Source organism: Macrotis lagotis, chromosome 1 (assembly GCF_037893015.1).
Source record: "Macrotis lagotis isolate mMagLag1 chromosome 1, bilby.v1.9.chrom.fasta, whole genome shotgun sequence".
Taxonomy (NCBI): domain Eukaryota; kingdom Metazoa; phylum Chordata; class Mammalia; order Peramelemorphia; family Peramelidae; genus Macrotis; species Macrotis lagotis.
In genome coordinates this window covers 777,360,590-777,386,959 of record NC_133658.1, presented here as the reverse complement: position 1 = coordinate 777,386,959, position 26,370 = coordinate 777,360,590, and the positions used below count along the sequence as shown (strand labels likewise).

Here is a 26,370-nt window from a genome sequence, read left to right as displayed (position 1 = left end):
ATGTTCTTTCATTTTTGTATTCTTTCATTTTCTGCTAATAATTATTCTTCCAAAGACTTCCATGAGAGTCATTTGGTATCCCATGGGTTTTGGAGGGGCTTAGCACCAAAGGATAAGCTCAAATTAGGACTTTTGCTTGTCAGTCAATTTTGAACCATAACAGCTCACTTGAAATAAAATATATTAAAATGATATGATTTACATTACAATATGCCCCAGGTCATATGCCCTGTAAAATGTTCTATGTTCTTTCTTGGAAATTTTATTTACTCCCATGGTTTAAATGGTTACCTCTACATGAATGATTTCTAAATCTTAATATATTAAGCCTCAGTCTCTTTTCTGGGTTCCCAATGGGCATCTCCATTGCATATCCCATTGCCACTTTAAACTCAATATCCTTAAAGCCAAGGTCATTATATTTTCTTCTTATATCTGCTCTTCTTCTAAGTTTATTTCTGTCAGTATTACCATCCTCTCACTCATAAATTGAGATCATTTATGCAAAGCACTTCGCAACCTTAAAGTGTTCTATAAATACTAACTATTGTTGTTGTTGGGGAGCAAAGTGGTGTAGTAGATAGGAGTGTCAGACCTTGAATCAGATAGACTCATTTCTCCAAGTTCAAATTCACCCTCAGACACTTTACCAACTGTGAGATTCTGGGCAACCTTGTTTGTCTCAATTTCCCAATTTCTAAAATGAGTTATAGAAGGAAATGGTAAATCATTCTAGAAAACCCCAGTTAGGGTCATGAAGAGCTTGACCCAATTGAAAAATATCTGAACCCCAAAATTGTTGTCATGATTATCATCCAAATGATCATCAATTTGATTCATTCTGCTTCCATAATACCTGTCAAGTCCCACTAGGACTCTGTTAATACAAGTTCCTATTACCATCTCTAGACTATTGCTTTCCAGAAGATTTTCTTACTACTACCCTTACCTGGTCTCAATCCATCTTTCTCATAGCTGTCAAAATTATATAATGCACAGATCTGGTCACATCTCTCATTTACAGAAACTTCTCCAGTGGTTCACTAATGGATAGTCAGCAAACTCCTTAGCTTTTTCTAGACAGTCTTCACAAACATAGCATTCTACCTTTCTAGCCTTATTTTGTAATTTTGTCAAGTTTATTCTTTCTTGAACTAAGGAGGATTATTCCCTGAATTTCATAAAGACCCTTTAGTTACTATTTGACTCCTTTTTTCACACTATTCCTTTCCCATTGCCTCTGTTGAAATCCCACTCTTTCTTTAAAACCTAGTTCAAATGCTAATTCCTCCATAAATTTTTCCTGATCTTCCCAGTCGATAGAATTAATAATAATTATTACATAATAATAATAATTTACATTTGCTTCATATTAAATTTTTTAAGGTATTTTAAATAAATTATTGCATTTTGACCTTCCAACACCTCTGTGAGGTAGGTGCTATAGGGATTATTTCACATAGTCCCTTATACTCCTCTAATATACTGAACATATATTATTTCATGCTATAAACAATTGTTCTATTATAACCCACAAAATATTATGCACCCTAGGAAATCTGGCTAATTTCTGTTCTAAACTTTAAATCTTCTCCAAGGTCTAGCACAGTTATCTTGTACATAGTAGAGGGCCAATAATTTAGTTCATTACTAATGGAATAAAAGGGCAGGTAGGCGGTACAGTAGATAGAGTATTGAGTTCAAATCTGGTCTCAGATTTCTAGCTATGAGATCTTGAGCAAATCACTTAATCTGTGTTTGCTTTAGTTCTTCAATCTTTCTGTAAGTTGGGGACACACCGAAGAAGGAAATGGCAGACCACTCCAGTGTCTTTGCAAAAATAACAATAGCAACAACAACAAAAAAAGTAACTATAACAACAAAATCACGAATATTTTCCATGATTTCATAAAGAATTGAACATAACTGAAAAACAAATAGAATGAATAAATGCTTGTTGAACTGGCTTGCCTCAGACACTTAACAACAGACCATTTGAACAGGAAGGTAGTGACAAGATATTTTCAGAACCTTCTTTAAAGGCTTTAAACCAAAGCTCCTTGAATTTATTAAGAATTATACAATTGGGGCAGCTAGGTGGTGCAGTGGATAAAACACCAGCCCTGGAGTCAGGAAGACCTGAGTTCATTCTGGCTTCAGACACTTAAAAATAATTGCTTAGCTGTGTGAGCTTGGGCAAGTCACCATTGCCCTGCAAGAACCAAAGAATTACAGAATCATAGATTTAGAACTGAAAGGAACATCTTAAGTCACCTAGTCCTAATTCTTCATTTTAAAGGTGAAAAAAACTGAAGCAGAAAGAGCTTAAATGTAAGTTTAAAAGATTATCATTTACCTTCCTCAACCTCTCTTTGCCCTCTGCTTTTCTGTCTCCTTTTTTCATGTGTTGCCTTGCCTCATTAGATTGTAAGTTCCTTGAGGGAACTTTCTATCCCCAGCATTTAAACCAGTGCCTGCAATATAACAAATTGACTGAAGTGACCTGCCTAGGGTCACATAACTAATAAGTATTAGAGGCCAGCTCCAAAACCACAACTCCATTCAATTCTTCATGCTGACTTTCTGCCAGGGACCAGAAGAAAATAACCTAAGCACAGTTCCTTCCTAAGCCCAAGTCCTACTGTATCAGAAAAATATAAATAAACCAAACAAGAGATGTTTCTCCCATGTAATTGTTCTTGTTACATTCCCAATCAAGTGTTCAGATGTCAGCGAATATCTCCAAGCCTGGACGTGCACAGCCACCAGATGTTTTGATTGTAGTTTGAAGCTGCAGATGAAAATAGAAATGACTCTGTCCATCATATCATGCAATCTGTTGTGGAAAATCTCTAAAAGAAAACCTGTGAACAGTGTATATACATTTTCAGCTTTCCTAACAGGGTGTCAATTCTTAACCAAAAACATCTGACTAGTGCTTACAAATCCCTCTGAAAAATCAGACTTCAGAATCAAAATGACAGCCAACTAGAGACTGTGGAGCTGCATACACCTTAGCAAAATGGGAGAAATTAGCTGAAAATAACAAACCTCTTTAATTAGATAGGAGTATCTCTGCTAATCTATAATGCCAAACTCTATAGATTAAGGCATGAATGAATACAAGCATTCTATCTGAGTTTGCACAGCACAGTCTCTTCTTCCCAGGAGGCTTGTCACCATGTTACTCACAGCGCAATGCCCCCTCCCAGATGAAGGAACTGTAAGGACCTAATTGCTGTACTTCTAGCTCAACTCCCTGCTCTGGTGCACTGCTTAATCAGTCTCCTTTGACTAGAAATCCAATATCTCCAGCAAAAAGTCTGTAATAATGCTTTGAAGTTATTTGCATCCAGCCAGAAGAACCTTTTAGTTCTAGTTCTAAATTAAGTACCTCAGTGGTTTCAATCCCCTGATCTGTAAGTCGGCTGGATTTCATACCAATCACACTGTGTCTCCACTACTTTTTAGTCACATCAGTGAACTGAGGCATGAAACTGTCTGTATTGTAAATATATTTGTTGTGTTGGATGAAGAAGAGAACTGATTCCAGGACAGCTGTACAACCACCCATGGAAAGATGCATTTCTCAGTTTTCAGAGGGAGGACGTTTTTGGAAAAACACATTTGCCTGTTTTATAGAATTCTTTGAAATCATGTTAAATAGAGTGCAGCTTGTCATGTCCTTGGATATGCACTAAGGGTCAAAATGTAGACCTGAAGCAGAAGTACATACAGACCATTGGACTTGTCTGACTGACCCTGTCTAGTGGGGGGGAAGGAGGGAGGGAGATCTAAGTACTGTCCCTCCCCACCCCCATCCAAGTTATGAAGAGGTTACCCTGCCCAGCTAATAGCATTTCTTCATTTCACAAAGTTAGCTAAATGTATTCCAATAATCATAGCCAATGGATTTGGTTCACTCCATCAGCCCTTACACAAGGCTCATAACCTGCGGCCAGCAGCAAAAGTGAGCATCAGTATTTATCTCAAGGTGACACTTGTAATGGATGATTGCAGCACTTCTTAATCCATTTATGTAATCCTTGCTGCTGGCTTGCAGTTATTTTCAGGGCTTTTGCTGCGATAAAATGGTTCCTTTCCCAAGACAGAGTTCATTCAATTTAAATCTGGATTGATTACAACTAGACTACAGCATGTCTTTACTGAAGGGGGACAAAAACAGAAACAAAACAATAAATGAAGTAAAATAATTATTTTGCACCTACTGAGCCCTGCAATATCCTGAACTTTGCATGTAATGGGGCAAGTCCCTGTCTTTGGTAATGATGCCACCTCATGACATATTACCAGATACCAAAAGTCACTTGCATACCCAAACAGAATAGACATATATATGTATATGCGTATAGCTGTATGTATGTATTCATACATAGAAATATACATATGTGTGAATATATGTATATTATTCACATATAACCTTTTGTTCAATATCACAGGTTTCTTTGACTCTTCTTTATATTTATAAAGGGAAGTGCTGTGGAAGTGTGCAAAATGTACAGCATCTGTAATTAGAGAACATGGGTTTATATCCCTGTTCTACTACTTGTGACCTATATGATTTCAGACAAATAATTTAATCCCTCTAGGCCTCCTTTTTTCTTATAAGTGAAATAAGGGGACTGGAGAAAATGACCTCCCCTAGTACTCCAAATCTATGAACCTATGAACTTAGAGTGGAGGAAGATAAAAGCTGATTTCCATAATTTTCTTTTTCTTTATTTTTGCTGCACCATCTTTTTTTTTTAAAAAATGATAAAAGTTCTTTATAGGACAGTAAATTTAGAGAAGGCTGTTTTCTGTGCATGTTTTCAATAATACTAGTGACTTTAGCAGCATCACAAATAAATGGGCAACTGACCGTGAAACATTTATAGGATTTAGAGCTAGAGTTTTAAGTCAATTCAGTGAATATTTGCTGATCACTTGCTATGTACAAAACACTAGAAAAGTCCTGAGACTGGAAACTGAAGACTTGCCTAAGGTAGCAGAGGTAATATGTAGTAGAAATAGGATTTGAACCCATGTGTTTTGACTCCAAATTTAGTGCCCTCTCCATTACACCATTCTTGAGTATCCAGCATCTGACACCATGTCTGACAATAATAAATGTTTGTGAATTAAAAGAATATGGAAAAGTATATTTCTTAGAGATGGGTCTTGACTTTTATCCTGGGTTCTAGGAAATATTATATTTCTTCTTCCCTAAAGAGAAGACTATCTAAAACCTGGACTCCCTGAAATATTCCAATATTGGAGCTAGAGAGAGAAAAACCATGTTTCATGGATGCCCCAATTCATAGGCTTATCAAATTATGGACCCAGAACTGGAAGAAACTACAAAGGTTATCTAGTCTAACTCATTCCCACCTTGCCTTTGTATTTTGTACTTGCATAAACTAAGGCCAGGAAGATTCAGTGACTAGCCAAAACTCAGAATGAGAATGTCAGAGATGGCCAATTTTATGTTGGGTTTATTCCCTTCATCCCTAGACTTTTTTGTCAGATTTGCATTAATGGATGGTGACTATATCCAATGGAATTACTCATCTATTTTCTTGTAGAAATATTTAAAATAATATTCCTAGCCCCCAAAGGTGATGAATGGATAGATGGGATGGAAGAAAGAACAAAAGTATATGTGTCAGGACCTTGAAACTATGGGTTGAAAAATAATGAAATAGAAAATATTTTTATTTCACATAAATTTATGTTGATCCATTCACAGATTTGGAAAATTATTTCTTAGTATATATGAATCCTCCCCCAAACAGCTGAAGATATTAGTCAGAATTAATACATTAATCCATTTGTATGTGTGTGTGTGTGTTGACTCTCACATTTAAAAATGGAGGAATTATTGATCAATTGCTTTCTGTAGAAACCAGTAAAGTGCAACCCTAACACTTTTCTAAAAGTTCTACTCCCAAAAGCTCCTTCCTCAGTGCCACACTTGAGACTCTGCATGTATATGTGCATATGTGTGTACACACACACACACACACACACACACACACACACACACCCCTTGTTGTTGCCATCTCCCTACCTCTGTTCCCACTGGACACATACTACATCTCTTCAGATTCAGATTCATTTCCAAGATGTCAGGGTTATTCCTTCTAATCCAATACCATAATATGGGGGGGGGGGCAAATAAAGGTCCCCTAGGCCTTTGGATTTCAAGGCTTGCTTTTTTATTTGCATATCCAACATCTGTCACAATGCTTGGTATGTAGTAGGCATTTAATAAATGCCTTTCAGTTCTATTTCAAAAATATTCATTTGTAGCAAGGGGCTTTAATGACGATATTGACATGATAGAAACTTGTATTTCCAAATTAAAATGTACAAGCCAGTACATATGGATAGATGTAAAATATCTAAAAATATGTAATATATATATATATATATATCATACACACATATTTACATACATGTTACCTTGATTAGTCAAGTAACCCATATGGAAATTCTTTCTACCTGTTCAAATCAACAGAACATCTATATAATATAACTTCTGGTGTTATGAGAAATTTTCTAGGAACTCTGAGAGGTTAAGTGACTTAGCCTCAATCATATAAAATGTTTCAGAGGTAGGACTTGAATCCAGATCTTCCTGACCTAAGATTCACTCTTTATCTAAAAGATATAATTTTAAATGACTTTTCTCCCTTCAAAAATTATCAAGTTCACTCTTAAAATTTTCTCAGTATGATTTAGACTAACTATAAACTACATATAATATATATATATATATATATATATATATATCTTATATAACTAAAAACTATATAAACTATAAAATTGGTCAAGGATTTTAGAATTACTCATTTTTGTTTTGCCTTTTTTTTAACTTTTCTTTACAAAAGATATTATCTCCACCACAACCCCATCCCCCCCCCCCCGGAAAAAAAAAAGAAAACAGCTTGATTAGATGAAAAATGACATAAGGAAATTCGAGCCTGTTTTAGATCTTGGCCAAGTTTTTATTATTATTATTATTTTTAGAAGGCAGATAAGATGCTACAGTCTCATTTGCTAGGTGTGTAGAGCCGTGGGCTTACATCCAAGGACTGAATTGTATTCTTAAAATACAACTATACACACATCTATTACTTGCATTGCAGTGGACCTGGATCGGCTAAATGATGACGTCAAACGCTACAGTTGCACTCCAAGAAACTACTCCGTGAATTTGAGAGAGGAGCTCAGACTGACCAGCGTGGTCTTCTTTCCACGGTGCCTTCTCGTCCAGCGCTGTGGGGGGAACTGTGGCTGTGGATCGAACAACTGGAAATCATGCACATGCACTTCAGGGAAGACTGTGAAAAAGTATCACGAGGTATTTCCTCAGTCTTTGTTGGAATTTTTGCTCTGCTCTCTTTATCCATATCTACCATGCAAAGAGCAGGCAATGAAAGCAGGCTCTGACTCACATTTATTACTCACTTTAGCTTCCTGAGAAGGTCATACTTCAATTTGTGTACTTTTCCTAACTTAGTCCACAACTGAACTATTGTTCTCGTTTGTGGACATTACCTTGTAGGAAGGGCATAGACAAGTTGGATTGCAACCCAAGAGAAAACAGTCAAGATGATTTGAGCACTGGAAACCATGCCAAACAGAAACTTTTTGAAGAGTGGTGATTTTTAGCTTGCATAAGAAATGAAGGAGATTGTAATAATTCCCTTCTTCAACCCACATGTTATTTTGAGGCCCTACCAGAAGACATCATTTGTCTCTTTATTTCTAGAATGTCACTGCAACATCTAGGTTCTTAGAAGCAATGACCGATATCCAAACTTTTGTTGATTTAGTCTTACAATAATCAAAGTGAAAACTACACAGAGATAAATCATCAATGGTAAAAGTCAAATGATTTTTCTAGCATCACAAAATTACAATGTGTTAAAGGTGAGGCTTGAAATCAGATCTTCCCAGCTTCAAGTCTGGCTGTATATCCACTGTCATATTATTCTATCAAGGAAAAGTATTACTTTAGTTTTTCGATCTCTGATATGCTGTGAGTGCATAGCTTCTTCCTAGCCTCTAAGGAAACATGGAAGACTCCAGAGCAGTTTGGGTGATGTTTTTCTATTCTCAAAAGTATCCTTCAGGTATTTGAAAATGAGGTTTCAGATGAATATAATTACACTTAGTTTACATGGGAATAGCCACATTATTTCAGATTTTATCAGATGTTGCTACTTTATTATTTTCTTGGCTAAAACAATATCTTCTTCACCCCACAGTTTTCCAAAGCAGACATTCTCATATCCAGAGAATGCAAAGGTTTGTCCAGCCACTTGTCAATCTTTTGTTCTCCCTTGTACTTTATGACTTAATGAACTAAGAGTTGGATGCTGTTCTTCACATCTAAGAATCTGGATTTTGTGGTGTTTAGTCATACTCTGAGGTTAAAAAAAAAAAATCCAGTCAGAGCTGGAACCAAAACAATGTATGAAATAACCATGTCTCAAGTTAGCGATAAATTTGACTTATAGTCCTCAGTACCCAAGACTTTGATGTTATTGTACAGGATTTATATTTATATTCCATTCCTAGTCACTAGAGAATCCTAGAGTGTTGAGCTAGAATGAACTTTAGAGATGCTGGAACCACCCCCTTCATTACACATATGGGGAATCCTGAGGGCATTGAGGTGAAATTATTTGTCCAAGATGACAGAACTAATTTAAGAAAGAACTAGAGCTGGTTATCAGGTTCTATTATTTAATGTGTATGAGTGTATCTTATGAGTCAGTGATTGACAGTGTCAAAAAACCTTTATTAAATACCGCCCACCCCCCACCCCCACTGTGTGTATCATCCTAGGTGCAGAAGGAAATAAAAGATTTTGATTAGTCATTGTCCCTGTTTTCAAAAATATTATAGTCTAATAGAAGTAAAAGCAAAAGAGTTGACCTTAGAATCAGGAAGACCTGAGTTCAACGCTCTTCTGTGATACATGTTGGCTCCATGATCCTGGGTAAGTGTTCTGGGCAAATTTCTAAGAATATATTGCAAAAAAGATGCCAACTTGTATTGGTAGAGAAGTTTCCTCACCAGCACATCCCCATATTGGTTAAATCACAGGCCTTGTAATAAGAAAATTCATAAGTGCATTAGTTACAGAAAGAAAATCTATATGAGATTAGCAAAGAAAGTTGGTACTAACAGAAAGGATCATAGAAGTTTTTCTGAATTAAATACAATTTGAGCAGGAGTTTAAAGAATGATTAGGAATTCAAGGAGGAGGCAAATAAAGAAGGAATAGAGAATATGATTTCAGCAAAGGCACAGAGGAAGGACAATTGGTTTCAGGTTTTAAGGGCAGAGAATAGTCCAGTTTGGATGACATAATTTGCATAACAAGAGATAGGGAGAAATGAGTTTTGAATTAAAGTTGAGATAATAGTAGGCCTTGAATCCCAGGAAAGCAGTTTGAATTTTACTCCTTAAGCAATAGGGAGTCAGTGAATAATTTTTGAGCAGAGTTGTGACATGTTTAGATCTATATAGAAGGGTACAAATGTCCTAATTTTCAAAAAATAAAAAGGAAGATAATAGTATTGCAAGAAATGTTATGTATACAAAATATATGTAAACTTTGAAGAACTATGTAAATATAAGTTGCATTTGACATATCATGGAGAGATCTGGGTCAGATCATTGGTAGCTGGAACTGACAGTCAACAAGCATGGTAAGTCCCAGGCACTATACTATTTGGGATACAAACAAGTAGAATTAAAGTCAGTCCTTGGCCTCAAGGAGCTTACATTCTCATAGAGAGAGACAGTACATAAAAAAGCTGAAAAGGAAGAAAGGGGGGATACCTGGCATGGGGTAAGTATGATAGAAAAAGACTAAGTGTACCCTAAAGAAGAAGATAGGCTTGGGCACCATATTTAAAAGGAGGTACAAAAAGAGGTCACAGAATAGAAAGAAACAGTGTAACCATTAATATATACATGCCAATGTTAAAGATGTAATATATATAGTGGATATGCACCTAGGAATCCCCTAGCCTTGTGCTATTCAATATTTTTTATCAGTGACTTACATAAAGACTTGAATAAATCTTATTTATAGATAATCTGGAGGTAGGTGAGAAAGATAGTGAACACATCAATTAGCTAACAAAGTCAACATCCACAAAGGTCCTAACAGCATAGAGTGTTTGGGTCAAATCTAAAAAAACTGAAATTTATTATGGAAAAGTAGAGTTCTACTTTTGCATTTGAAAGAATCTATTTCATAAGAACAAGATGGGAAAGGATAGCTAGACTAGCCTCATCTATTAGGTATAGATAATAACAGATTATAAGGTCAATTTAAGTCAACAGTGTGACATGGCAGCCAAAATAAACTCATGTCATCCCAAACTATCTTAAGTCAAAAATAGTATCCATACCTGAGAAGGTCATAGTTCAATTTTTGTACTCTTCCTAACTTAGTCCACAACTGAAATACTGTTTTCATTTGTGGACATTACCTTGTAGGAAGGGCATAGACAAGTTGGATTGCAACCCAAGAGAAAGCAGTCATGATGATTTGAGCACTGGAAACCATGCCAAACAGGAACTTTTGAAGAGTGGTGACTTTTAGCCTGCATAAGAGATGGAAGGAGATTGTAATAATTCCCTTCTTCAAGCATATGAAGGCTTGCTGTAGGAAGAAAATATTTAGATGAGTTCTGCTTGACCCTAAAGGGTAGTAGCAGCAATAGATGCAAGTTATAGAAAGAAAGGTTCCAGCCAAGGATGTTTTAGAATCAGCTCAGAGTGACTCACAAGAGTTTATTCTTAAATTTTTAGCATTTAAACCATGGAATTTTGCAAAATTTATAAATCAAGACTTGACTTATTGTTTTGTTAATTGTGACTTGAGCAAGTGATGAGAAAATGTAAATTAACTTCAAAATATATCTTGTATTTTCAGAGAGCCAGTTAAAAATTTACTAGTATACTCCTGGTTCCAACTGAATATAAGGAAATAACTCCTAAAAAGTAGAGCTTTTAATGATGATGATGATGATGATGATGATGGTGATGGTGATGGTGATGGTGATGGTGATGGTGATGGTGATGGTGATGGTGATGGTGATGGTGATGGTGATGGTGATGGTGATGGTGATGGTGATGGTGATGGTGATGGTGATGGTGATGGTGATGGTGATGTAAATAAAATGGGCTTCTTCAGAAGCTGAAAGGTTTCTTCTCACTAGAGGTCTTTCAGTAAAGATTTATGTGTTACAGAGGAATTTCTTATTCAGGCATTGGTAGGACTAGATTACTTTTCAGACTCTTTTGAGATTAATAATGTTGAAGGAACAATATAGGAAGGTTATTAGCAGTGGGAATAGAGATTACAAGACCAGAGATTTAAAACTGAAAGGGTCCTCAGATGCTATCTAGTGCTACCCTGTCCTGTTATAAAAATGAGGAAATCAAAGTCTAGGGATGCTTTCCTTGTATCAGGGAACTGAATGCAAGAGCTGTGGGAAGGGTGAAAAACTGCTTTTAGCTTTTCTATGCTAATTCCAAAAGATGGTGGCTGGTAGCTGAGTACTTCTGATAGTTACAGAGAAATCAAAGTAGTTTTTTTCAATAATGGACAATGACTACAGTAGCTCACATTTCTGTTGCACTTTAAGATGTGTAAAGAACTTTTCTCACGACAAATCTACATTAGAGGGAAAAAAGTATTTTTTTATGAATCCATTATATGCTTAACAAATATTGTCACATTCGAATCTGAAAACAGCCCTGGGAGGCAGATGCTATATTATCTCCATTTTAGAGGTGAGAAAACTGAGACAGAAGGAGGTTAAGTAACTTGCCCAAAATTACACAAATTTTAAGAGTCTCTGGGGTCAAATTTGAACTCAGGTCTTCCTGACATTAGACCCAGTTCTCTACACATTCTCTGTACTATCAAGTTTTAATCCCAATTTTGCCTAATCCTCATTAGGGAAACCTAGGTTCAGAGAAGTTCCATGACCTTAACCCATCTCACGCACTGCTCCAATGATAGAGCCAGAACTGAAGTCTTACTCCTCTCACTCCAAGTCCAGTTTTCTCTCTACTCTCATTTCTCCCAAGGAAAGAGGCACTAAAGAAAAGGCAGACATAAAATATTCCTTTTTGTCTTAGTATCTGCCAATAAATCTTTATATTCAAGCTCTAATAAGCTTAATAAATGAACTTCTATTAGATTGCAAGTTCTTCAAGGATAGAGACTATCTTTTGGCACATGGCAAGCATTTAATAAATTTTTATTAATTAACTGATATTATAGACACATTTGAGAGTTTGGGAGAGCCTTATTGAACATACTATCACATAAAAGAGCTCCTCAACATAACATACCAAATAAATGGTCACCTTTTTGACCCCTCTGCTCAAAAACCTTCAGGAAAAGGAAATTCATCACCTCTTGAGAACATCCATTCTCTAATTGTTAGGAAGCTTTTCTTGATATCAAGGCTAAAATATGCCTCTACCCATTGCTTCTGATTCTGTCCTCAACAAGATATTCAGATATTAGAAAACAACTCTCATGTCACTTCCTTACATCCCTCTAGGTTTTCTTTTCTTCCTGCTAACAATCACATTTCCTTCAAACAATCCTCATGTAATAAGGACCTACAACATCCTGGTGACCCTCACCTGGATATTCCTCAGCTTATCAATGTCATTCTTCAACTGTGATTTCTATACCTGAGCACTTAAGATCTGAGGTGGGTAGAATACAATGGGATCATCCCCTCCTTATTCCCAGAACCTTTGCACCTATTAATATAGTCCAAGGTTGAATTAGCTTTTTTGTATATCACACTATTGACTCATAGAATTCAAAATCATTTTTCAAAATAAGTGCTCACTCCCTGTCTCCTCCCTTATATTTTTGAAGTTAATTATTTGGTACCCAAGTGTAAGATTTTTACATATATCTCTATTGAATTTCATTTCACTGAACTCAAGCCCAAGGCTCTAGCTTTTCAAGATTCTTCTGGGCCCAGTTCTGTCATTTAGTCCACTGGTGTCCAACTCAATCAATCACAAAATATTTCTTAAGTGTCTACTGTGGCACAGACAATATTCTAAGGCTGGAGATACAAAAAGTGACAAAAGAAAGTCCCTATGCTCAAAGAGTTTATAATCTAATTGGGAGAGATAACATGCAATGAAATAGATACAAACTATATAAAACATAAATAGGTGATAATTATCAGAGAGAAAGTGCCAGAATTAGAAAGGAATCCCAAGAGGCTGCCTATTGATTTAAAACACACACACATGCAAATTAACATTATCTCTGTTGAATTACATTTGCATTTATTTTGTTAAACATTTCCCAATTATATTTTAATCTGGTTCACTTGCTGTAGGGTGTTAGCTATCCCTCCTAAGGTTGTGCCATCAACAAATATTTTTAAACTCCTATTGTATCTGGCGCTGTACTAAGCACTGAGAATATGAAGACATAGAAAGCTCAAACCTAGCATCTTCTGCAAATTTGAGGAGTTTGTTGTCTATGCCTTTATCCAGGTATTGGCCTGGAGAATCATAATTAGCACAAGACCAAGTCTCAATTTCTGAATGAATTCTTAAATACTATCATCAATACATTGAAAACTTCTAAATTCGTATCTTTAAATAATCATCTCATCCATACCTCTTCATCTTTTCCACAAGAAGAGCATGAAGTACTTTAGTAATATCTTGCTAAAATCAAAGTAAACTATATGCACAGCATTTTCACCTCCCATTTTTATGATTCTGTCATTACAAATGACAGAAAGAAAAATGCATGCATATGTCCTGAGTCCAACAGCAGAAGCATAAACTTCATTGCACATCCATATTAAGTTTCACTTATGATTCTTAAAATGTTTCTCAAAATGTGACAGTTAACACTATGCACAAGGATTCCCATCAATTAGCAATTTTATTTTCTTTTTCTCCCCCAGAAAGAAGTAATCTAATTTTACAGAGTGGTTTAGGTCATAGAAAAGAATACCATGGATGATTACAATCACAGTTTTGAGGGGGGGGTTTTTTGTTCCTGTTCTTGGGTCTTAGCCATCCACCCAGTATATTCTCACCTTATGGAAATAAGAAATTAGTTTCCCCATTCCATTTCTATAATTTAAGGTGGTAACTGGAATTTTTCACACTGTGTAAACCTCCACCTCTCTTCACAAACATGACCAGACTCAGCACAACAAACCATTTAAAGAAAATAACAAAACAACAACAAAAAATAAATGACAGAGTTTCCAATGAGACTTACTCTCACCACCCTTTTCCTTCACTTTCCCTGTGGCTTAAAACATAAAGATTGTTTGTGTGTCTGCGTGTGTGTGTGTGTGTGTGTGTGTGTGTGTGTGTGTGTTTGTGTGTACACAATAGAGTACAAACATCTCTTAAAATTATTTCCTGTTCTCACAGGAATAGTTTTTCACAAAGTTATTCTAAGCAACTTAGAAGACATGAGATATAAAAATTATTTTAGGTAATTTTATAAAAAGTAAATACCATATACTTTTGGTGGTCAGCAAGAGTTTAATCTAATGTTCATTCTTTCCTTTAATCTGAAAATGAAGAACAAACTATAAAATACTCCCTAGTACCTTTTTAATATTGCTACCACTGTTTTTTTTCCTATATTTTATAGCCTGGCCATCTCTATTTCTGCAAAAGGCTAAAATCTGTGAGACAGCAGAGGAATTGAAATAGAATCTAATTTGTTATTTGCCTATTACAGTAGAGAAATTGATAAGATATTGATCTTTTAGTAATAGTGACATTGTCTAAAGACATCTCTGCTAGATAACTCTTTGCTAGTCTGATCATATTATAGTAATGTTACTGATACATTAAATATCTAAACCTCACCCTGATATCAAAAGCTACCTCTTGTAATATTCTTAGACTGTTCTCTTGGCCAAAAAGTCCTCCCCAACATCTGCATGAAAAGCCTGAAGAGCTCACAATGGAACATTTCTTGCTTAGACCAATCTAAAGATATCTTCTGGACTGATATTTTTCTCTTTCTCTCTCCATCTTTTGGTTTGAATGAATTAAGAAGTATTCTAACCACTCTACCAAGGTGCTAAGAAAGTAGAAGCATATTAGTGCCTGAAGTTGTGGCAATATATGGAGAATGTGGAAGATGCAGACTTTTATATGAATGAAGTGGTAGATTATTGTGGATTAATAATGGGGCTAATTAAGAACAGTTTTCCTCCTTAAAATAGGCCAATTCTGTATTTATTTACTATATAAAGGGAGATTACATTATTAATATAAAGATTTTACATTCTTAAGTCTTTGTAAAAAAATACTTTTAATCTTTTAGGTTTGATTATTTTAACCTCTCAGAAAGCTATTTCTAATTTATAACTTTGCTCCTGTTCTAAATTTAATACTTTATTTTTGTGTAATATTGTATTTTTATAGGATTATTAATAATTAGGTGAGTTTTTAGCTAAGCACAAATGTGATTTTTATATAATTTTAAAGTCTCTATTTTCTGTTTGCAATATGAAACCTAGTTGATGAGTATAGATATATGAAATAAGAGGCCAAGTATCAATAACATCAAACCAAAACTATTTAAATTAAGTATTCTTGCTTTCTTCAAAACAAACATAATGAAAGTTATTTTTTTGAATAACAAATGCCCTTATCCTTTTACTTCCCTTGCTGTCTGCACATATACCAACAAATGAGAACAATGACTTTTGATTATCACTATTAAAAAGAAAAATTTTAGTGATATCACTGCTCTTATCCGATGTTCTGGTGTGCACTAACTCACAGCCAAGAATTTTTTTCCCTTTGGGAATATTTCTTTCCTTTCAATTAAACCTTCCTTAGTTTTCTAATATGGAGATAGTGTTTTGACTCTTGGAAAGGGCAATAGACTAAATATTCAGAGACTAATTGTCTTGCTTTAGCTTGATGCATGTATGAGTAAAATCATTTTCACCTTTGTGACCCTGAAATGTCTTATTGGTTAAAGAATTTCACTTCTACTTAAAAAATTCTATGATTATTAATTTTTAAGCTTTCAACCCTCAACTCTTTCTTATAAACCTTATAATACGGAAATGGTATGAGAAATAATTACTATTTGGAGGTTGCTCAATACCTTTCATTGAAGAAGCACCATGCAGATTCAAAATCATAATGGAAACTTTGGGGTTGACTGCTATTCAAACTACTTTTGGAAATTTTCTATCTCTATAATTTATAAAATGGGAATAATAATCCCTTCCCCATATCACAGGCTTATTCTGTATCTCAAATGTGGCTATCAATGTCAAAATTCCTTAATGAATTTTAAAGCACTATAGAAATTTGAGTCATTTATTTTACTTTTTCATTCAAGTCGGTTCTTTTAATTCAGTTTTCACTTCTCTTTTCCTTTTAGTTTCAAAAGATAAACTTCACAAGGTGAATAAAGTCACCCTAAAAGCATTTAAAAAAAATGTGCATAGCTTCTTAACTCATGCTACACACTGAGGTTCACAATTTCCCTTCCTTCATAATCACTTCATAGGGATTAACATCTAGGAATTCCCATTTAAGTGTCATTGATATGTCAGCCTCAGTGACCACCTCCTGATGAGGACGACTGTCCTCTGACATTTCTTCAGCTTCTCCACAGTAAAGTTGACTGTAGTCAGCAGGCATTTACCATTAAAGATGATCTTTTAGGCATTCAATCAGCTACTGCAGTACATAAGCAGTTGAATCCCTGAAGAATGGAAGAAAAATTTTCAATGGAAGTAAATTTTCACACTTACAGAGACAGCATTCTGAAAATGCAGGGCAACTTGTAGATTGGAATACTATTCTTGAGTAGACAGAATGTTTAACTTGAAGTTGGGAAACCTGGGTTCACATTCTACCTTAGTACTTTTTAGCTATAAGACTCATAGTAAAAGTCTCTTAACCTTGAGTTGCTAGATGGAGCAGTGAACTGAGTCTGTAGTCAGGAAGACCTGAGTTCAAATCTAACCTCACATAATATTTCTAAAGTACCAAACCCAGGTAAATAATAGCTACTATATCAATGCTAGATGTTATTATTAAACTCTTTGAGTTTCAGTCATCTTAGCTATAAAATGAGAATAATAATGCTTGTAGTACCCATATCCCAGGTTTGTTGTGAATCTCAATTGAGGGCCTATATATAAAATACTGAAAACTTGAAGATATTATGTAAATGTTAGTGATGACTAACTTCACCCCCTCCTCTTTTTTGGGGGGAGGGGGAAGTTAAGTGACTTGCCCAAGGTCACATAGCTGGTAAGACTCAAATATCTAAGTTTACATTTGAACTCAGGTCCTCCTGACTCCAGGAATGGTACTCTAGCTGCTACACTTCTTCTTTTCCACCTTCTCTAAACTTAACAATATGAACATGATATTAGTTTGAAGGATTTTGAGTAATCCACATGTGATTCCTCAGTTTTTGAGGACTTTGTCATATGATAAGGCTTTCATCTTTCATCTATTGTCATTTCCATTATCTATAAGGTCAGCAATTAATCAGGTCAAATAAAATTACATAATTTACTTTTCCTTTCATGTGAAATTTTCACTCATCAGGCTTGCTCATTATGAACTCTCAAGAAACCTTATTTTATGCACATTTTTCGAAAACACTAGAGGCATTGGAGATAAAAGGACAGGGAAAATGCAAAAAAAAAATTGAAGGAGGACTTTCTCTTATTTTGAAAGGGGAAAATGACATACAATATATACAGTCTGCCTCAGAAGTTGGGCAGAATCTTAAATAAACTCTTAATGACCCAGGTTTACACAATGTGTTTGTTCTGAAATATGCACTTGTGTTCCTGTGTCAGCCATTAATTTGAGAACTGTTACAAGGCCATAACAAGCTTTTTTATATGCCCAATAAACAAGAGCCCAACTCAGCAGATTGTTCTTATGCATGGTATTGTTTTATTAGTGTAATAGCATAATGGCAATAATTCATTCAGTGGTTTATTGGCAACGAAGCAAGTAACTGTAGTTAAATATACTTCATGATGTGGTAATTTGCAAATGCAAAACTGAACATCTCTTATTGTGTACCTTGGGACCATCATCCTTTCTTTAGCATCACAGAATCTCTGAGTCCAACCTGTACCTAAGAATACCTCCACTACATTCTTGAAAATTAATCATCAGCCTTTGCATGAAGACCTCCGGAGGTTCATTTACCACTCAAGGGGACCTTCGATGTCAGCTAGTCACAGAGACATAGATTTTATAGGTTTATTTTTATACAGGGCTAGAAGGGACTTCAGAGACCATCTAATTCACTTCCCATGTCTTATAGGTAGGAAAAGTGAAGGCTACAAAGGTACTCACTCGAAAAACAGCTGCACAGTAGTTAGAGCATAGATCCTGGAATAAGAAAGAACTGAACTCAAATTTGACCTCAGTTGCTCACTAGCTGTGTGACCCTAGGCAAATCACTTAACCAACTGGCTGCCTCAGTTTCCTCAGCTGTGAAATGTAGAGAATAATAACACCCACTTCCTAGGGTTGTTGTAAGGATCAAATTTCTTTACTTCTTTTCTTCAAGGATCACTTAGGCAGTAAATAACAAGAGGCAAGATTCAAACCAAGGTCCTCTCACTCTTGATCCAATACTTTTTTTTGTTTTTTTGTAGGGCATTGGGTTTGTGACTTGCCCAAGGTCACACAGCTAGATATTCTTAAATATCTGAGGCTGGATTTGAACTCGCATCCTCCTGATTCCAGAGCCAGTGCTCTATTCACTGTGCTAGCTAGCTGCCCCAATCTTATACTTTTTGAACTGGGCCATGCTACCTTCACAAATGCGGTACCACTGTAAACTGGTCAGCCACACTGCTTTTGTATAACTTCAATTGTCTGCATAAGTCTTTCTTTGACCTCAGAAGGTTGAAAGAGCACTGGAAAAAACAAGGTTTCCAACCTCATCCAAAGTGAACCAAAACTTCTTGATCCTTTCCCCTCCCCTTAGGAGACATTTTCTGTCTGATTCAAGTATTTTCATTTTCTCCAAATGTCCTCCTAGACCCATGATTCATGGACCAGCTGGCAGGGAATCAATGTTCTGTGGCACCAACAGAAGGGCTTGCTTGAGCTACTGTGCCAGTGTCATCCCTTCAAAGGTGGCCAGATAACCTATAACCAGTCAGTTTGCTTGCCTAGATAAAAGCTTTTCATTCTTCATTTAGCTTTCAATGCTACCTCAAATCAGCTTTACTTTCTTCTTCCATTCAGCCCTGTGTACCTGAACGAGACAATGTTGCTTCGCATGGAAGCTTTGAGCATCAGTGCTCTGATCAGCCAGGAGAGCAGTCCAATTTCCACTTTGTTCAAACATGGCTTTCCTGTCTTGTCTGGAAAGTGTCTGCCAATTCATTTTTCTCTTCTTATCAACAAAGTGCATATATACCCTACTCATGTTTCTTAATATAAAACACAGGGAAAATCCCCAAGCAGTTGGGAGGCCAGTTAATGTAAATACTGCCCAGATCTCTGCTCTATCCCACAGCATGCACTTTTGTTTGCCATCAAATGAGAAAGCTATTCAACATTGACTCAACTTTTGTGGATGCCAATCATTTGAAATTGTCAGCCTTTGATAATGGTCTCTTTTAAATATTTTCTACTGGAGCAGATTTTTTATTAAAAAAAACACTAGAAAATATGCAGAATACCTTTGACCAAAAAAAATCTAATTCATTTTTTTTTGAGAAATCCTTAACTGTGGTGTAGGAGTCCGTGACATTTTGTTAAGCAGACTGACCTAAGAGATCACAGCCATGCTTTCATATCTTTTATGAAGTGCATACTTAGAAATGGTATTAAGAAGCATCTGCTTTACTTTTTTAATTATTAATTTTATTATAATTGCTAATCAAACTTTATAGGATAGAATAAAAGCAAAGTGGAGAGTAGAGAATATGGGGATGTACATTTAAATATTTTTCATTTAAATACTTTTCACTGAATTTCATTACTTATGCATGGAAGAAAACTATTCTAGGCTAGATTATCTGTTTTCATATTCTGTATTTGGTTTTCCCCCATTGTTTTCTAGACCTTTGTTTCTCTCTCTCCTCCAACTCCTCTCACCCTCAATATAGAAGGTATTTTCTATCTGATTAAAATCTATTCGTTTGACCAAATGGCACCTGGGGCTTTGGCTCACAAAACACCTAGTTCTGTTTCATGATACCCAAGGACAGACTTACTTGAGCTGTTGTAACCTGTTTTCTGGTATTTTCTCTTCAAAGGTGACCAGATAATGTATAACTATTTGTCTTGCTTTCCCAGATAAAAGTGGGTGTGGAAAATAGTGAGAATGGCTGGGGATAAGAGTAGTAAAGAGAAGACAGAAAGATACCGTTTGTGCTTCTTTGCCCTCCCTTTCAAATCCTTGAATGATTGACATCACTACCAGCACTGTTCAACTCCACATCAAGAAATATTTATTGAACACCTGCTATGATGGACTGCAGGAGAAATATGAGTATAAGACACTATAGTTAGTTTGGTAGGCATAAGACTATAAAGCAGAATACCATTTATAGCTCAGACATCTCTGATTTCATCCACATGGGAACTCTTTCCACTAATGTGTACTATATCCCAATATATGATTTATTTGATGAGGCTCAAAAAAGTTAATGGGAATATCAAGAGAATTTCACAACTATACTATTGTAGGAATCTTACTGATTCCAAGTCTAGGACTCCAAATTTGTGCCCTTATTAATGCCAAATTCTAGTTGAGATTGGAGTTCAGGGAAGAAAAAATGAGTCATAATCTATAAAATGGAAAATAGATGTAAAACTTACAAATTTCTAGCCAAACCCTCCTCTATGCTAGAAAATATTATCTTGTCCTTTTGTTATGGTACATATGGTGATCTTAGGGGATGGCAGGCCCTTGAAGAAAAAAGAGATTTATGTTGGTTGCTGCCCATAGCCTGATTGTTTCATTTTAATTTCTGTGTTTTATTTTATTTTATTTTATTTTATTTATTTTTTGCTTGATATTTTTTGAGCTATGATAACAGGGGACTGATATTTGCCTTTCTTTGTATCTTCAAAACTTAGCACAATGATTAGGACATAGTAGATACTTAATGATCCTTGTTTAGTGCTTAGTTAATTTCGTTAATTTTGCACTCAAATTCCAGTGTCTCCAGATAAAGTGTTGTTATCATGGTCATATATAACAAAATAGGACATATATAATTTTTTATCGTTATTGTGAACATTGTACTCATGACTATGAAAATAGTGTGTGGTGGAGATGTCATATACTCTTCTAGAAATCAATAAATCATAACCACAGCCAATGCTTAGATGATAAGTTGTAGAAAGTTATGCACAACCACTCTGTGAAGTAGATATTGTAAAGCACCAAGAGTAATGTGACTTCCCTGAGATCACATAACTGATCCATCACAGAGTCATGAACTTGAAATCAGTTCTTCTGACTCAAACCTAATGATTTTTGCTACACACCACAAATCCTCTGCATATTTTTGGCACTGATCTAAGACAAAAACAAACACTGTGTATTTACATTGTATTTGGCATTCTAAAAAGAGAGTAAGGAAAATAGTCCTAATAATGATTTTGTTGTTATTGAGTCATGTTAGTCATGCCTAACCTTCATACCTCAGGTGAGATTTTCTTGGCAAAGCTACTGAAGTGGTTTGCCATTCCCTTCTCCAGTGGATCTATACTATCAGAAAGAGGTTAAGTGACTTACCCAGGGCCACACAACTAGGAAATATCTTAGGCTGAATTTGAACTCAGGTCTTCTGGACTTCAAGTCAATTATTCTATCCACTGAGTCTACCAGCTCAATTATCAATTATTACATGATAATTGATAATAACACATTTATATACTGATTTCCTCATTACCACCATTGTTAATTATATAGTATAGGTACTAAGAGTTAGAATGAAACTAGATCATATAGCTAATAAATGTTAGATCCAGATCTACTACCTTCAGATCTAATTATTTTTTTCTAGTACAACACATCTATTCTCTCAAGAAGCTTATGATTAAAAAATAAAGGAAAGAAAAGAATAAATACAAATGAAAGATAAATAGGACATGTAAAAATATTTTTAAATTCACAATTATATTTATATTCCTCAAGTAGAAACCTATCTAATATCTGCAATGGGGGAAAATAATTATTGAATGAGTTAAGGTTCTATCTGAACGTTTTTTATTGCTTTTCTTTTTTAAAAAATATTTTATTGGAGTGGCTAGGTAGCACAGTGGATAGAATACTGGCCCTGGAGTCAGAAGGACCTGAATTCACATGTGGCCTCAGACACTTAATAATTGCCTAGCTATGTGACCTTGGGCAAGTCACTTAACCACATTGCCTTGCCAAAAAAAAATCTATTTTATTTATTTATTTTTCCAACTACATACAAAAGTAGTTTTCAATAATCCTTTTTTTTTGCTAGGTTTTGAAGTTTACATTTTTCTTCCTTTCTCCCTTCCCTTCCCTCTCCCCTTGATAGAAAGCAATCGAATGTAGGCTATACATGTGTAACCTTGTTGGACCCATATTAATCATATTGTAAAAGAAGAATCAGATCAAAATGGGAAAAAAATTAGAGAGTAAAAATCATAATATCTAAGACAACTTTTAAAAACTGAAGATGGTAAACTTTATTATGCATTTAAACTACACAGTTCCTTCTCAAAATATGGATGGTATTTTCCATCCATCTAGAATTGTTTTTGATTATTGTACTGCTAAAATCATTAAGTCCATCTAAGATAAGTGTTAGCATAAGACTTGAGGCTTTGATTAAACAGTAGTATATAAAAGTAGAGCCTGAATCTTTGCTGTGAACTTCAAGTTCCATTTAATCCCCATAAACATGTCATACCTGTAAAAACTTCAGCATGTTACTTAGGACCATATCTATATCCAAGTAAAATGAGACATCAAGGTGGCACAGGAGTTACAGTCCTGTACTTGGAATCATGAAGATCTGAGTTTAAATCTTCCCTCAGTTATCTGTGAACTATCCAACTCTGAATTAGTCATTAAGTCTTTCTTAGCTTAATAATCACTCCTTCCCCCATAGAATTTTTTAGGAAAATTAAATGAGATAATACATGTGAAATATTTTGCAAAGAATAAAGTACTACTATTTTTGCTTCAAGAAAAAAGTTTTGCCTTGTCATTCTAAATATTTGTGAAATTTGTTCACTTTTTTCCCTCTGCAGAAAATTAACTGGTTTTAATCAAAAATCCTATGGGTATCTGGAAGAGGTCTTCCCAACTTCAGGTCCAAAGCTCTATCTACTTTGCCACTTAGCTATCCAAACTGTAAGCTATATTTGAGTTTTTGTATACCTAGGATTTTGGAGTGGCAATGACATAGTGAATAGAGTATACTTATCAGTAAGACTGGGTTTTAAGCTTTATTTCAGAAGCTTATTAGCTATCACATTTTGAGCTTCAGTTTTCTCAACTTTAAGGGGTTGGACTCAATGATCTCAAAGGTCCTTTCCAGGGCTACAAAATGTATTGCATTCGATGAGATTTATAAAAGAGAATCATTTTGTGTGAAAAAAAAATCCTATGGGCTAATTCAATTAAAGTCAATAACCATTTATTAAGTCTCTACTATTTGCCAGTCATTGTGATAAATGCTGGCAACACAAATTGAAAAAGAAAGACAGTCCTTGCCCCGAGGAGCTTACAATCTAGTGAGGGAAGACAATATACAAAAAAAAAAAAAAAGCTGGAAAGTAGGGATGGGAAAATATGAGGGAGTATCTGATGGCTCAGGGACATCATGTTCTTTGTAGTTCAAATCCTTCATAGTTTCAGCTAGAAAATGGAGAGATAACCAGAGTCAAGATCCAGGTTTCTATAAAGGAGAGCCTTGGGAAAATTTTATTAACTCCTATTAGAAGGGAAAGGAAGATGAGGGAGTTGGAAAGGTGTTGCATATCCAATATAGTTATGAGATTTCAGGTGATTACCTTATCCTAGGTGAGCCATTTTGTTCCTTAGAGTTCAAACCAAGCATAACAATGCTTTGTCCTTCATTCTGGAAGAAGACCATGACATCAAAGAAATCGTGATGTCATGACAAGCACATGAATTGAATTTGAGTGAGGGGTGCTTTGCTAAGTCAGCAGCCTCACTTTCTCCTTCGGAATCGCCTTAATCCAGTGCCCAGATATGAATCAGGACAACTGGAAATGGCTCTGAATGTGAGGCAATCAGGGTTAAGTGACTTGCCCAGGTTCACACAGCCAATGTTAGTTGACTAGATTTGAACTCTGCTCCTCCTGACTCCAAGATCAATACTCTATACACTGTGCCCCCTAGCTGCCCTATGCCTGGTAGAAATGCAAGTTGGTCATAAGTGTATATTTTTTTAGCTATTTTGGTACAATCCTTGTCAGTTTTTTATTTAAAATATGTCATGAATATTCATTAAATATTAGTCTAGAGTAGAATTCCAGAATTAAAAGTAGCATTTTAATTTGCAAAGATATCCTTTTCATAGCTTTTTTGAACATGATATTTTATTGATCAGTTGGATTTTCTTGACAAAGATACTAAAGTGGTTTCTCCTGCTCATTTTATAGATGAGGAAACTGAGGCAAATGGCATTAAGTGACTTGCCCAGGGTTACATAGTAAGTGTTTAAATATGGATTTGAACTCAGGTCTTCCTGACTCCAGACCCCAGTACTCTGTATATTGTAGCTGCCCACTACTTTTGTTATACAAAATATTTTCAAATTTAGAAATAATAAAATTCAATCAACTATAATAAACTTAAACTAGTTTTGGCTCATATTTTCTTCCAATTGATGCATGGCTAAGAATCATTTACCCCCACAATAGACAAAAGGAATCATTTTATCATCATTTACTTTTTATGATTTTAAGCTATTTTGATCATTATTCCCTTTTGAATTTATACATGTGGAAAAATGTGAGACTACCACTATTTCTTCCATCCCAATCTTTCCCACTTTTTCTAGAAAAGTTTTTATTAATTAATAAAATCCCTTTCTCATATTATTGTGATTTTGACTTTACTGCAGAGAAAGTCAGCTGATAAAGGGTATGTGGTTCAAGTCTTCTGGTTTTTTACTGTCCTTATTTGACCTTCACTAGTCACCATATGTTGTTAGTTATCTGTTGATTGAACTAAATGTATCATTGAGGGAAGAAGTGATGGCAATTTGATTAAGGTTAACCTCAAAAGACATTTTAACAGAAAATATCCTTTTCTTTTTAGGTGTTGAAATTTGAACCTGGCCATTTCAAGAGGAAGGGAAAAACTAAGAACATGGCTCTTATTGATATTCAACTGGATCATCATGAGCGTTGTGATTGTATATGTAGCTCACGACCACCTCGATAAAAATCAATGGACATGCTCATCTTAAGCGTGAAAGATCTTTTTTTTTTCATTTTAAGGAGGGTGCTATGGGAGAACCTTTTCCCATGCGCACCAGAACTTTGCTACTAGCCTGCATTGCAATGAGTAAAACTGATGACAGTTTCAGCATAGCTTTGCTAGTGCCATGGCAGCTAGATACATGTATCATAGACTTCTGTATCCAAAAATTTAGAATTATGTTTAGTAGTATTATCTGAGATAAGGTCACCAAAAATACACATAATGCATCTGTATTTATCTATCTATATGTAAATAGGTAGATTTAATGGTTTCTCCAATTTAAATAAGCAGCTGTACTAGAATCTACATCTGGATCTATGCCTTATTCCCATGAAGCCTTTTGAAGAAACCAGTGAATAGTGAAATTCCATAAAAGGTGTCTGTTGAGATGTCATCTTTGTCCATTTGTGTAAAGCATAGTTTTTAATCTATAAATGTCAAAAGAGCTGTTGAAAAGTACTTGTACTTTTTCTTACATGTACATCAAAGTTGAGAACATAAACAAAAGTGTGGTTATAAAAAAAAGCTCAAATGTTGAAATGTTAATTCCTTTAAAAAAATATCAGGCCCTCTCTAGGATAAGCAGTGATAATCCATCTCCCCAATTCTACCCGAATATATGGTTTGCAGAAATGTATATTCCTGCCATTGAAATATCTATTCATTTGCATTTTGCTGAGGCATGTTAATTTATTTAGCAGCACTTGTCTATGAAAAATAATGTTCAGAAGGGATGTTTCTAATGCTGCAAATAAAAGATGCACCTTAAGAACCTAAACTCTAAAGGGTAGCTACTTGTGCTTATTCAGACTTTATAAAAGTGCTCTAAATTCTTT

At 35.1% G+C, this 26,370-nt stretch overlaps 1 protein-coding gene across 1 annotated transcript in view; it reads left to right on the top strand.

Moving 5' to 3' along the window:
- The window catches only part of LOC141506920 (platelet-derived growth factor D-like), a 62,077-nt gene extending 35,765 nt beyond the window's left edge, over positions 1-26,312 (top strand). The window contains exons 4-5 of the mRNA XM_074214131.1: positions 7,152-7,366; positions 25,370-26,312. Of these exons, the coding sequence (XP_074070232.1) occupies positions 7,152-7,366; positions 25,370-25,495 (341 nt within the window). The 3' untranslated portion in view covers positions 25,496-26,312. The remainder of the gene's footprint in view (positions 1-7,151; positions 7,367-25,369) is intronic.
- The last annotated feature ends 58 nt before the right edge of the window (positions 26,313-26,370 follow it).